Source organism: Bufo gargarizans, chromosome 2 (assembly GCF_014858855.1).
Source record: "Bufo gargarizans isolate SCDJY-AF-19 chromosome 2, ASM1485885v1, whole genome shotgun sequence".
NCBI classification, from domain to species: domain Eukaryota; kingdom Metazoa; phylum Chordata; class Amphibia; order Anura; family Bufonidae; genus Bufo; species Bufo gargarizans.
The window spans coordinates 567,184,077-567,196,220 of record NC_058081.1 but is presented as its reverse complement, the minus strand read 5'-3'; the positions used below and the strand labels follow the sequence as shown (position 1 = coordinate 567,196,220).

The window sequence follows — 12,144 nt, the reverse complement described above, 5'->3', positions numbered from 1 at the left end:
CTGGTTTACCTGATGAGGACAGATTCTCCTCGTCTTTGTCATCTATTTGACAAAAGATTCAGGATAATCTAAAGAGCATGAGTGAGAGATATAAGCGTGTGGCAGATAAGAGACGTGTGCCTGGTCCGGACCTGAATGTTGGTGATCTGGTGTGGTTGTCTACTAAGAATATCAAATTGAAGGTTCCCTCCTGGAAGTTGGGTCCTAAGTTTATTGGGCCTTACAAAATCTTGTACGTCATCAATCCTGTTGCCTACCGTCTTGATCTTCCTCAGACTTGGAAGATCCATAATATTTTTCATAAGTCCTTATTAAAACCTTATGTCCAACCCATTGTACCCTCGTCTTTGCCTCCTCCTCCGATTGTGGTTGATGGTAATCTTGAATTTCAGGTCTCTAGGATTGTGGATTCTCGTGTTGTCCGTGGGTCTCTCCAGTACCTCGTTCATTGGGAGGGTTATGGTCCTGAGGAGAGGATGTGGGTCCCAGTGACGGACATTAAGGCCACTCGTCTCATCAGGGCTTTCCATAGGTCCCATCCTGAGAAGGTGGGCTCTGAATGTCCGGAGTCCACTCGTAGAAGGAGGGGTACTGTCACCACCAGACATCTGAGAAGCTCTGATAGACGTCCTTCAGAACCTCCTCCTTGAGGTTCCTTTTGTTTTGCTTTCATTTTCTCATCTCGTTAGCCTCTCTCAGCTGTCATGTAGTTGCACTGATTGCATCCCTTTAAATCCCTCCCCATACTGCATCACTTTGCGGTTTATATTGCTTCCTGGAGTGTGTGCATGCTGATCCTACTTCTGAGTCTTCTACAGATAAGTTTTGTTCGTTCATTTGTGTTTTCCTGTTTGCTGGATCCCAGGTGACCCTCACTCCCTCCGTATCAAGTGTAGGGAGCCGGTGGTCGTGTCCCCTCACTATTATAGGGTGTTCAGGTGTTATACAGTCGAGGTACGAGGATATGCGATCATCTACCATTGGGATTTTCGCATAGGCTGAGCAGTTAGGGAGAGAGCCAGGTCTGATGCAGGGCTCTCCTTTTTGTTCCTTAGTTTTGGATCCAGTCAGTTGGATCTTAATTTTGTGTCTTCTAGTTTCCTGTACACCTTCCGTGACAGAAACACATCTCAGTCGCATAGAGTTGATCAGGTTGTTGATTGTGGCCTGTGGAAGGTTGGTCCACTCCTTTTCAATAGCTGTGCGAAGTTGCAGAATATTGGCAGGAACTGGAACACACTGTCATATACGCCGATCCAGAAAGCATCCCAAACATGCTGAATGGGTGACATGTCCGGTGAGTATACTGGCCATAAAAGAACTGGGATGTTTTCAGCTTCCAGGAATTCTGTACAGATCCTTGCAATATGGGGCCGTGCATTATCATTCTGCAACATGAGGCGATAGTCGTGGATGAATGGCACAACAATGGGCCTCAGGATCTCGTCATGGTATCTCTGTGCATTCAAAATGCCATCAATAAAATGCACCTGTGTTCGTTGTCCATAACATACGCCTGCCCATACCATAACCCCACCGTCACCATGGGCCACTCGATCCACAATGTTGACGTCAGCAAACCGCTCACTTACATGACGCTACACATGCTGTCTGCCATCTGCCCTGAACAGTGAAAACCGGGACTCATCCATGAACAGAATGCCTCTCCAATGTGCCAGACGCCATCGAATGTGAGCATTTGCCCACTCAAGTCGGTAACGACGACGAACTGCAGTCAGGTCCAGACCCCAGTGAGGGCGACAAGCATGAGACGGTTTCTACCAGTTTGTGCAGAAATTCTTTGGTTATGCAAACCGATTGTTGCTGCAGCTGTCTGGGTGGCTGGTCTCAGACGATCATGGAGGTGAACATGCTGGATGTGGAGGTCCTGGGCTGGTGTAGTTACACAGGGTCTGCGGTTGTGAGGCTGGTTGGTTATACTGCCAAATTCTCTGAAACGCCTTTGGAGATGGCTTATGGTAGAGAAATGAACATTCGGGAAACAGCTCTGGTAGACATTCTTGCAGTCAGCATGCCAATTGCACGCTCCCTCAAACATTCCGACATCTGTGGCATTGTGCTGTGTGATCACACTGCAGATTTCAGAGTGGCCTTTTATTGTGGGAAGTCTAAGGCACACCTGTGCAATATTCATGCTGTCTAATCAGCACCTTGATATGCCACACCTGTGAGGTGGGATGGATTATCTCAGCAAAGAAGTGCTCACTAACACAGATTTTGACAGATTTGTGAACAATATTTGAGAGTAATGGGTCTTATGTGAAACTCGAAAAATTATAATATTGTGCAAAAGTCCATTTATTTCAGTAATGCAAATTAAAAGGAATTGCATTAATGCAGCTTAAAATTAGAATTTTGTGAAAAGGTTCAATATTCTAGGCTCAACGTGTCACACTCTAGTCAGCTAATTAATCCATATCCCCTGAGCAAAAGGTACCTGAGATTGTGACTTTGGGGTTTCATAAGCTGTAAGCCATAATCATCCAAATTATAACAAATAAAGGCTTGAAATATCTCGCTTTGCATGTAATGAGTCTATCTCATATGTTAGTTTCACCTTATAAGTTGCATTACTGAAATAAATAAACTTTGCACGATATTCAAATTTTTTGAGTTTCACCTGTATATACAGTATATAAAGGTCCAGCCATTTTACCCTCTGGTTACTTCATAAAGTCTCAGGAGATATGGATCTGTGTATGTATCTCCAGTTTGGGTTGGCGCTGTGACTCAGCCGACCCAAAGGCATTTGTCTCGCTTTATTTCATTAAGACTACAGAGATTTTTCTTTAAAGTCCAAAAATGCCACAGGTATAAAAAGGAGAAGACATTTGTCCATATTTGTGAGGGTAATCTCAAAAACTCAGGAGATATGGATCTAAAGTGTAAATATGTCCAGTCTGACATCTGCCACTGACATACAGACTGGCATGTTAGTACTAAATTGTCTTTGAGGTGGACCTAGGTTTGCTGGCATTCTATTTTCTTCAAAAGAGACCTGAATGTTAAAAACGGGAAGCATTTTCAAGACATTTCATACATCTTTGATTAGTTCCATAACCTATTTTTTCACTGTCTATTACATTGCAGGTTTTTAGCCATGTCATAGACGTCTGTTGTGTGACCAGGCTAATAAGCCAAGCTAATAAAGCTGATTATGAGAATCCCAATTTACTGATGTCCATGCCTGTGGGAAGATTATACATGCACTGTGTCCCTCCCTCTACACCAGTCTTCAGAAAGACTAATTCAAGCATAGCGTTCTTCAGCCTGCGTCCTCTGGAACCTGACAGCCAGGGCTACTTATATCCTGCCTTGAGTGTGCTCATTTATATCCATCTCAGACTCCGTGTTTGTTGTTAGCAGATGTCTTAGGATTCTGGAGCTCCTAATTCATTGTGGGGGATGGAAATGTAAGTAATATTTTATCTTTCCATTAGGACTAATTACAATAGCATGCATTTTATTGAGTATGTTTTCACTGGTTTAGATTAGTGCTTGAGAATCCAGTCGTTAAGGAACCCCAACAGGTCATGTCTTGTGGTCCGCCATGTGGTCCGTATCCTGAGGGTATGGGAAGACGTGTCCAAGTATGGCCAAAGCTTCGGCCACATGTGGTGGCAAATGGGTGCATGATTTTGCAAATAAAACTGAAGTATTACCTTACAGACTGTGCAGCCTTTTGCCACTGTATGTCAAACTTTCCATCTAATGTATCATTATGATTTTGATACTTCTTATTGGAGAGAGGTTTCCCTTCTCCTGACATGGGTTTGGACGTGCCTAAAGCTTGATAGAGATGGCGCACAATAGGGTAGTATGTTCACACTGGTTGATCAAATAGAGCAAATTTAAAGCTCACCTTGTATGGTTATGCTAGAATAGGCGTAACTCTATTGAGGGCTTGATAAATAAGATCCGGTTCTTGGGTGTGCTGCCGCAGGGTATGGGGTTCCTCTAAAGAGATGTCCAGTCCCTCTGGAGGATCGTTTGAGGAGAAAGAAAGAGTTCCTGCTTCCGCTCTCCAAAACCTCTTGAGCCGGTCTTTTAAAAAGAGATTCTTCTTTATTAAATAAAAAGTGCATGCGACAACAGCGCGTTTCAGGGAATCTTAAGTCCCCTTCATCAGGTTGAAACAGTACAACTGTGTCACGATAGTGTAAGAACTTAAATCCATCGTATTTATAGTATTAAATACATACTATTTAAGTTCTTACACTATCGTGACACAGTTGTACTCTTTCAACCTGATGAAGGGGACTTAAGATTCCCAGAAACGCGTTGTTGTCGCATGCACTTTTTATTTAATAAAGAAGAATCTTTTTTTAAAAGACCGGCTCGAGTGGTTTTGGAGCGCCGAAGCAGGAACTCTTTCTTTCTTCTCCTGACATGGACACACTGCAGGTATCTATTAGCTCAAACCCATATGGCATCCCCCATTTTAAAGCGCCACAACACTGTATTATGCAAGGGTGCAGCTAGGGCAGGTGCAGCATGTTCCCAGAGTGTTGGGTGCCATAGCCAGGTAATTTAGACACAGGCCGAGGGCAGAGATATGAATCTTCGTCCTGGGTATAGTAAAACCTAGCTACTATCTGCTTTAAGGACATAAACCTGTCTAGTCCAGTGGTTAAGATCAGATACAACTAACATACTTTAAGGGCTCTTTCACACCTGCGTTCTTGTCTTCCGGCATAGAGTTCCGTCGTTGGGGCTCTATGCCGGAAGAATCCTGATCAGGATTATTCCCATGCATTCTGAATGGAGTGAAATCCGTTCAGGATGCATCAGGATGTCTTCAGTTCCGGAACGGAACGTTTTTTGCCCGGAGAAAATACTGCAGCATGCTGCGCTTTTTGCTCCGGCCAAAAATCCTGAAGACTTGCAGCAAGGCCGGATCGGGAATTAATGCCCATTGAAAGGCATTGATCCGGATCCGGCCTTAAGCTAAACGTCGTTTCGGCGCATTGCCGGATCCGACGTTTAGCTTTTTTAGAGTGGTTACCATGGCTGCCGGGACGCTAAAGTCCTGGCAGCCATGGTAAAGTGTAGCGGGGAGCGGGGAAGTAGCATAGTTACCGTCTGCGCGGCTCCCGGGGCGCTCCAGAGTGATGTCAGGGCGCCCCACGCGCATGGATGACGTGATCGCATGGCACGTCATCCATGTGCATGGGGCGCTCTGACATCACTCTGGAGCGCCCCGGGAGCCGCATGGACTGTAAGTATACCGCTCCCCGCTCCTACTATGGCAACCAGGACTTTAATAGCGTCCTGGGTGCCATAGTAACACTGAAAGCATTTTGAAGACGGATCCGTCTTCCAATGCTTTCAGTACACTTGCGTTCTTCCGGATCCGGCGTGTAATTCCGGCAAGTGGAGTACACGCCTGATCCGGACAACGCAAGTGTGAAAGAGGCCTTACATTTTCAGCTGTACTCTGCTTAAGACATGGTATCACTTTTTGTTATGAGACATCTAACAGGACCCCCTCCCCAATGCCTGCCTTTCGTCACGCACAGGCCCCAATCCCTTCTGGCTCTTATTGGTCCTTGCATGTGTATCTTCATAGATGGACAGAACGTTATATATTTTCAATGGACGCATGTTTGCTCTCATGGTAGAATAGCTGGAAGGGTTCAGTGCAGCCTCGCTTAGTAAGCTCTATGGAGCTGGGAAGTAGATTTGCGCCCTGTTCCAGCAATATGAGGCATGATTTACAGGAAGCTAAGTCCACTAGGACTGAGCTGTCCTCGGCTAATGGATAAGCAGCTTTGGTGTCCATCTTAATCCAGGGCATCTGGGCAGGTGCTCCAGTAATGAATATTGACAAAACTGTATTCAGGTTAAATGAATGGCAATATCTGCCCCCATGAATGGGATGATCATCTGCTCAAATAATTTATCTTCTCCCGGAGGAAATTACTGTGTGGCTAGAACTCATTACCAGAGTAAACGGAAAACTATTAACACAGCAAATAAGTAACAAATCATTAGCGTAGCTATGTACTGCTCCTTGCCAAGGGTATGAAATCATTAGGGGAAAAAAGTTGTTTTTGCCATGCTAATCATTATATATTACAAATACCTCCATTCTTTTCCCCCCGCCATAAGGTTGCACGACCTTTATCGCTGTGTAGCAATGCGGCCATTGCCACATATTGGACTGGATGAAGTCGCAGCACAACCCGCAAAGTGCCTTTAACCGAGAGTCACAGAGACGTCCATACATGCGTGACTATGTCTGGTACTGCACTAACCTCAGTCTCTTCACTTGAAGAGGACCATGTATAGCTACACATGTATGGATTTCAGGGTATGACCACACGCCTCAGACACTTCACGGTTGCAATTTAACTAATGAGGACCACACTGTTTACTCAGCCTGCATCGTTAATGGCCGCACGATATTGTTGGTGCTGTGCGGCCATTAACAATGCAGACCGATTAAATAGTGAGATTCTCATAAGTTAAACAGGAGTCAGCTGCGCCCAGTACTAAACCACAGCACAGCCACGTCGCAATTGTGTCACATGCCGTGTGGTGGTATTCTCACTGTGTTAGGTACTTCTCTAAAGGGGTCACAATGCTTCTCAGCCCAAATAAATTCTTATTCACACATATATGAACATTATTAAAGGTTACATTTTACACTGGTGAAGGTGCTCTGTGATTTATTTTTAAGTAAATGACACTAGTGATCGACTGGGATTTCTGATGTCCTTATTTATCAGAGCTGTGAATAAGATCAGGAGCAATGTCAGGAAATTTTATTTTACCGAAAGAGTAGTTGAAGCTTGTTATAAGCTTCCAGTAGATGTGGTTGGGAAATCTACAGTAAGTAAATTTAAACATGCCTGGGATAAACATCTATCCTAAGATAAAAAAAAAAAAAGAAATAACATAAGGGCAGAGTTGATGGACCAGGTGGTCTTTGTCTTCCATCAATATTCTATGTTTACCTACCCATTCCTAACGGTGCAGTAGTGGGTTTCCAATGTCAAGTACAAAAACAGAATGCAATGATGTGGAGGTGCCAACTTCTAATATTTTATTCAGAATAGAACATAAATCACGGAACAAAAGTTTAAACTGAGAAAATGTACCATTTTAAGGGAAAAATATGTTGAATCAGAATTTCATGGTGTCAACAAATCCCCAAAAAGTTGGGACAAGGCCATTTTCACCACTGTGTGGCATCTCCCCTTCTTCTTACAACACTCAACAGACATCCGAGGACCGAGGAGACCAATTTCTCAAGTTTAGAAATAGGAATGCTCTCCCATTCTTGTCTAATACAGGCCTCTAACTGTTCAATCGTCTTGGGCCTTCTTTGTTGCACCTTTCTCTTTATGATGCGCCAAATGTTCTCTATTGGTGAAAGATCTGGATTGCAGACGGGCCATTTCAGTACCCGGATCCTTCTCCTACGCAGCCATGATGTTGTGATTGATGCAGAATGTGGTCTGGCATTATCTTGTTGAAAAATGCAGGGTCTTCCCTGAAAGAGATGACGTCTGGATGGGAGCATATGTTGTTCTAGAACCTGAATATATTTTTCTGCATTGATGGTGCCTTTCCAGACATGCAAGCTGCCCATGCCACACGTACTCATGCAACCCCATACGATCAGAGATGCAGGCTTCTGAACTGAGCGTTGATTACAACTTGGGTTGTCCTTGTCCTCTTTGGTCCGGATGACATGGCGTCCCAGATTTCCAAAAAGAACTTCGAATCGTGACTCGTCTGACCACAGAACAGTCTTCCATTTTGCCACACTCCATTTTAAATGATCCCTGGCCCAGTGAAAACGCCTGAGCTTGTGGATCTTGCTTAGAAATGGCTTCTTCTTTGCACTGTAGAGTCTCAGCTGGCAACGGCGGATGGCACGGTGGATTGTGTTCACTGACAATGGTTTCTGGAAGTATTCCTGAGCCCATTCTGTGATTTCCTTTACAGTAGCATTCCTGTTTGTGGTGCAGTGTCGTTTAAGGGCCCGGAGATCATGGGCATCCAGTATGGTTTTACGGCCTTGACCCTTACGCACAGAGATCTACCCATCTTGGCTTCTGAGAGACACTGCCACTCTGAGAAGCTCTTTTTATACCCAATCATGTTGCCAATTGACCTAATTAGTGTTAATTGGTCTTCCAGCTCTTCGTTATGCTCAAATTTACTTTTTCCAGCCTCTTATTGCTACTTGTCCCAACTTTTTGGGGATTTGTTGACACCGTGAAAATTTGAATCAACGTATTTTTCCTTTAAAATGATACATTTACTCGGATTAAACGTTTGATCTGTCATCTACGTTCTATTACAAATAAAATATTGACATTTGCCATCTCCACATCATTGCATTCAGTTTTTATTCACAATTTGTTTAGTGTCCCAACTTTTTTGGAATCTGGTTTGTATTAATAGTGCCGGTGGATGTTAAAGTGTCTAAAAAGACGGAGAGTCTGTCAAGGAAAGACTCAAAAATCTTTATCTAGAATGGACACAGTAGAGGGTAATCTTAACATATATGGTGCATTTTCCAGAAGCTCCACTACAGGATCAGCACAGGTCCGGTATGTAGGGGTAAAACCCTATCAAGAAGTACGGGGTAGTGATATCACTGTGAGAGAATTTTATTGTGGCTCTTGTAAACTAGACAACCATATTAATTATCCCTATTAATGATGAGGGACATAGGCAATATTTGTCTTTGCGATATTTTGCAAATTTTTAGCATAATATTTGCAATAAATTCGCGAATTCTAGAATTTGTGATCTCCAGTCATTATTTTCGTGATTGCGCAAACCGGCACTAATGATGCGTGTATTTTTTGCGCAATACATGCAACTTCACATTTTAGCAGGCCTGACTACATATTACTGATTGGTGCACTAAGTATTGTTGTGACATCACAGCACTATGTCTGTAGCATGTATGTATGGACAGCAGAGAAACAGTAATTCTTATCACACTACCTAACACCCTGCAATGGAACCTATCAGCTACACTATATCACTATCTAACCTACACTGACTATCTCCCACTAACTATCTGTCTTATATATATGCAGGGGCGTTGCTAGGTTATGACATTCGGGGCCTGGACCCCTGATGTTTTGTCTCAGGCCCTGAATGCCCTGCCTACCTGCTAGATACAACTGTATTGCACTCCTCAGGAGGGCAATACAATTGAATCTAATGTTCTGCAAGAGCTGAAGGACCTGTGATGACATCACAGGTCATGTGATTAGTTCAAAATGCAGTAGCCGAAAGGGAGCTGCGATGATGTCACCATCATGTCATCAGTGCAGGAGAGGACGGCTCAGAAGTGAAGAGAAGTTCTGGGAAGAAGCTATGGTGAGGTCTGCTACATGAGGAGAGGTAAGTGAAGGGAGAGGCATTCTGGGAGTTATAGTTATTTAACTGGGACTGTATGTTAGGGCTGAAGGGAAATAAGTTATTTAAATGGGACAGTGGGGCGGGGTAGAGTGATGTTATTTACATGGGACTAAAAGTTGAGGAGGTGATGTTATTTACATGGGAATGCATGTTGGAGGTGGCTGGGGCAGGGTGTCGTTATTTACATTATACGTAGAAGGCGGCTGTGGGAGGGAGTGATATTATTTACATGGGACTGAATGTTGAGGGGTAGTGTTATTTATATGGGACGGTATGTTGAAGGTATCTGGGGGAGGGAGTGATGTCATTTACATGGGACTGAATATTGAGGGGGTGATGTTATTTACATGGGACTGTATGTTAAAAGCGGCTGGGGAGGGGGTGATGTTCTTTACATAGGACTGTATGTTGAAGGCAGCTGGGGAGTGGGTGATGTTATTTATGTGGGACTGTATATTGGAGGGGCAGGAGAGATGGTATGATGGTATTTACATGGGACTCTGTGGCGGAGGGAGAGAAATAATCCTATTTACATGGAACTGTATGGTGGAGGGGATGAGGAATTTCTGAGGATACTAAACGGAGGAATATAATTGCAGGGAGCACTATAAATATTGGGAGCGCGTCAGGGCGAGCATTATAACAGTAGGGGGCAATATAAATACTTGGGGCACTTCAGGGCTAGCATTATAACAGTAGGGGGTGATATAAATACTGGGGGTACTGTAGAGGGATTATAACAGTAGGGGGTATTATAAATACTGGGGGGACTGTAGGGGCATTTTAAATCCAGGGGACATTAGGCGTTCTTATTACCACTGGGGGCTCTATAGGAGGGACTTATAGATCCACATTATTTCTACTAAGAGCACTATGGAGGTCTTATTACTACCGAGGGGTCTGTAGAGAGCTTTATTACCATGGGGGGAACATTAGGGCTCTTTATTTCTACTGGGGCTCTGTGAGGGTACTATTAATACTGGAGGGCTCGTCTGCTAATGGAGGCATTCTTGGGGCGCACTATCACTTTTAGGGGAACTGTAGGGGGCAGTATTACTAAGGAGGGCATTCTAGAAGGGAATTACTATTGGTGGGACTATGAGGAACACTATTACTGTGGGGAAGATTATTTGTATGGCACTAATTTTTCTTCAGAATAATATTTGGGGGTACAGAAAAGTGAGGAAGTTAAGATGTCCATGTGTCACACTCTGCAGAGATGAGGCTGCTGAGAGAAGTTTTCCAGACTGAATGGAGAAGATGATGACAGAGAAGATCTACATCAGAGGAGAAGTCACCTGGGAGGCACTGGATGTGAGAGGTACGTGCTGATGTATAGCTGTATAGTAAGTACAGTAAAATGTCTTCAGTGCTAGTGTTTGGGGGGTTGGGGTCGGTTGGTCAACTTAGAGAATTGAGCAATATGCATTGAGGCTTGGTCCCTGGCTCTTTTGAGACCCTAGCAACGCCCCTGTATATATGAACTAACTAACTATCTAATGTAATTGGATAAGGAATAGGATCCAGATGAAAGTACAGAGCACAGCAATGACACTGCTCTCTCTCGCTCAGAACTGCAAAAAAAAAAAAAAAAAAACTGCTGAAAATGGCTGCTGGGAAGTTTCTTATGCAGTAAAGGGGTAGGTAACTTTCCTATTGGTTGCTAGAGATGTTGCTAAGTAATGACAAAGATATTGCAGCATTCTACATCTTCGCGAATTCTCAAAGTGCCGATATTCGCAATAAAAATTTGGTATTAGAATATTCGCGATCAACACTAATCCCTATAAATGTAACAATATATGCTCTTTTTTTTTTTTTACAGGCCAGAAGAAAGTTCAGCTGCTGACCCAACAATCAGGTAATAAATAGAGATGGCCTTGCGGTTCGCCTGGCCGTCGTTTCGTGGCGAACTTTGCTCGAACATGCGAACATATGGCGTGCCATATTTTTTTGCATATCTCCGAACTTTGACCCATGACACATCAATCAGGTGGGACAGGACAGCCAATTGAGACGTTTCAGCACATGGACACAACCCAACCCTATAACAGAACCCGATCTGGCAGCCATTTTATATTATGTGCTTTGCCAGCGTAGGGAGAGGTTGCATTTTGGAGCAGGGACAGACTGTTAGGGACACCAAACGCTAGCTAATAGGGCCACAAAAGTCCTTTTAAGGACTGGTATAGGTGTGCTATCGATAGGTGTGACATAGAGGGGTGTGATATACTTATAATATAGAAATTATATTATAGTGTATTTGTATTGTGCATTGGTTATGTGCGGTTCTGCTGCGATACCGCAGCTAGATAGAGGGCCAACGCTATTGGAGTAACTAATTGCAATAGGTGTGATGGTATATGTGATGGTGCCCCAAACAAAAATAATTGAGGGCTACGATATACTTTCTTCCACAAAATCCTGATTGAGGGGTGTTATATACCTGTTTCCGCCAAATACTGATTAAGGGGTGCTATATACCAGTTTCTGCCAAATACTGATTGAGGGGTGCCATATAATTTCTGCCACAAAATACAGATTGAGGGGTGCGATACATTTGCTTCCACAAAATACTGATTGAGGGGTGCTATATACCTGTTTCTGCCAAATACTGATTGAGGGGTGCTATATACCTGTTTCCGCCAAATACTGATTAAGGGGTGCTATATACCTGTTTCCGCCAAATACTAATTGAGGGGTGCCATATACCTTCTTCCACTAAATACT

General features: G+C 43.6%; 1 protein-coding gene across 1 annotated transcript in view; it reads left to right on the top strand.

Moving 5' to 3' along the window:
• The first annotated feature begins 3,285 nt into the window (after positions 1-3,285).
• The window catches only part of LOC122926721 (tubby protein-like), a 65,673-nt gene continuing 56,814 nt past the window's right edge, over positions 3,286-12,144 (top strand). Inside the window, exons 1-2 of the mRNA XM_044278191.1 lie at positions 3,286-3,434; positions 11,240-11,275. Of these exons, the coding sequence (XP_044134126.1) occupies positions 3,427-3,434; positions 11,240-11,275 (44 nt within the window). The 5' untranslated portion in view covers positions 3,286-3,426. The remainder of the gene's footprint in view (positions 3,435-11,239; positions 11,276-12,144) is intronic.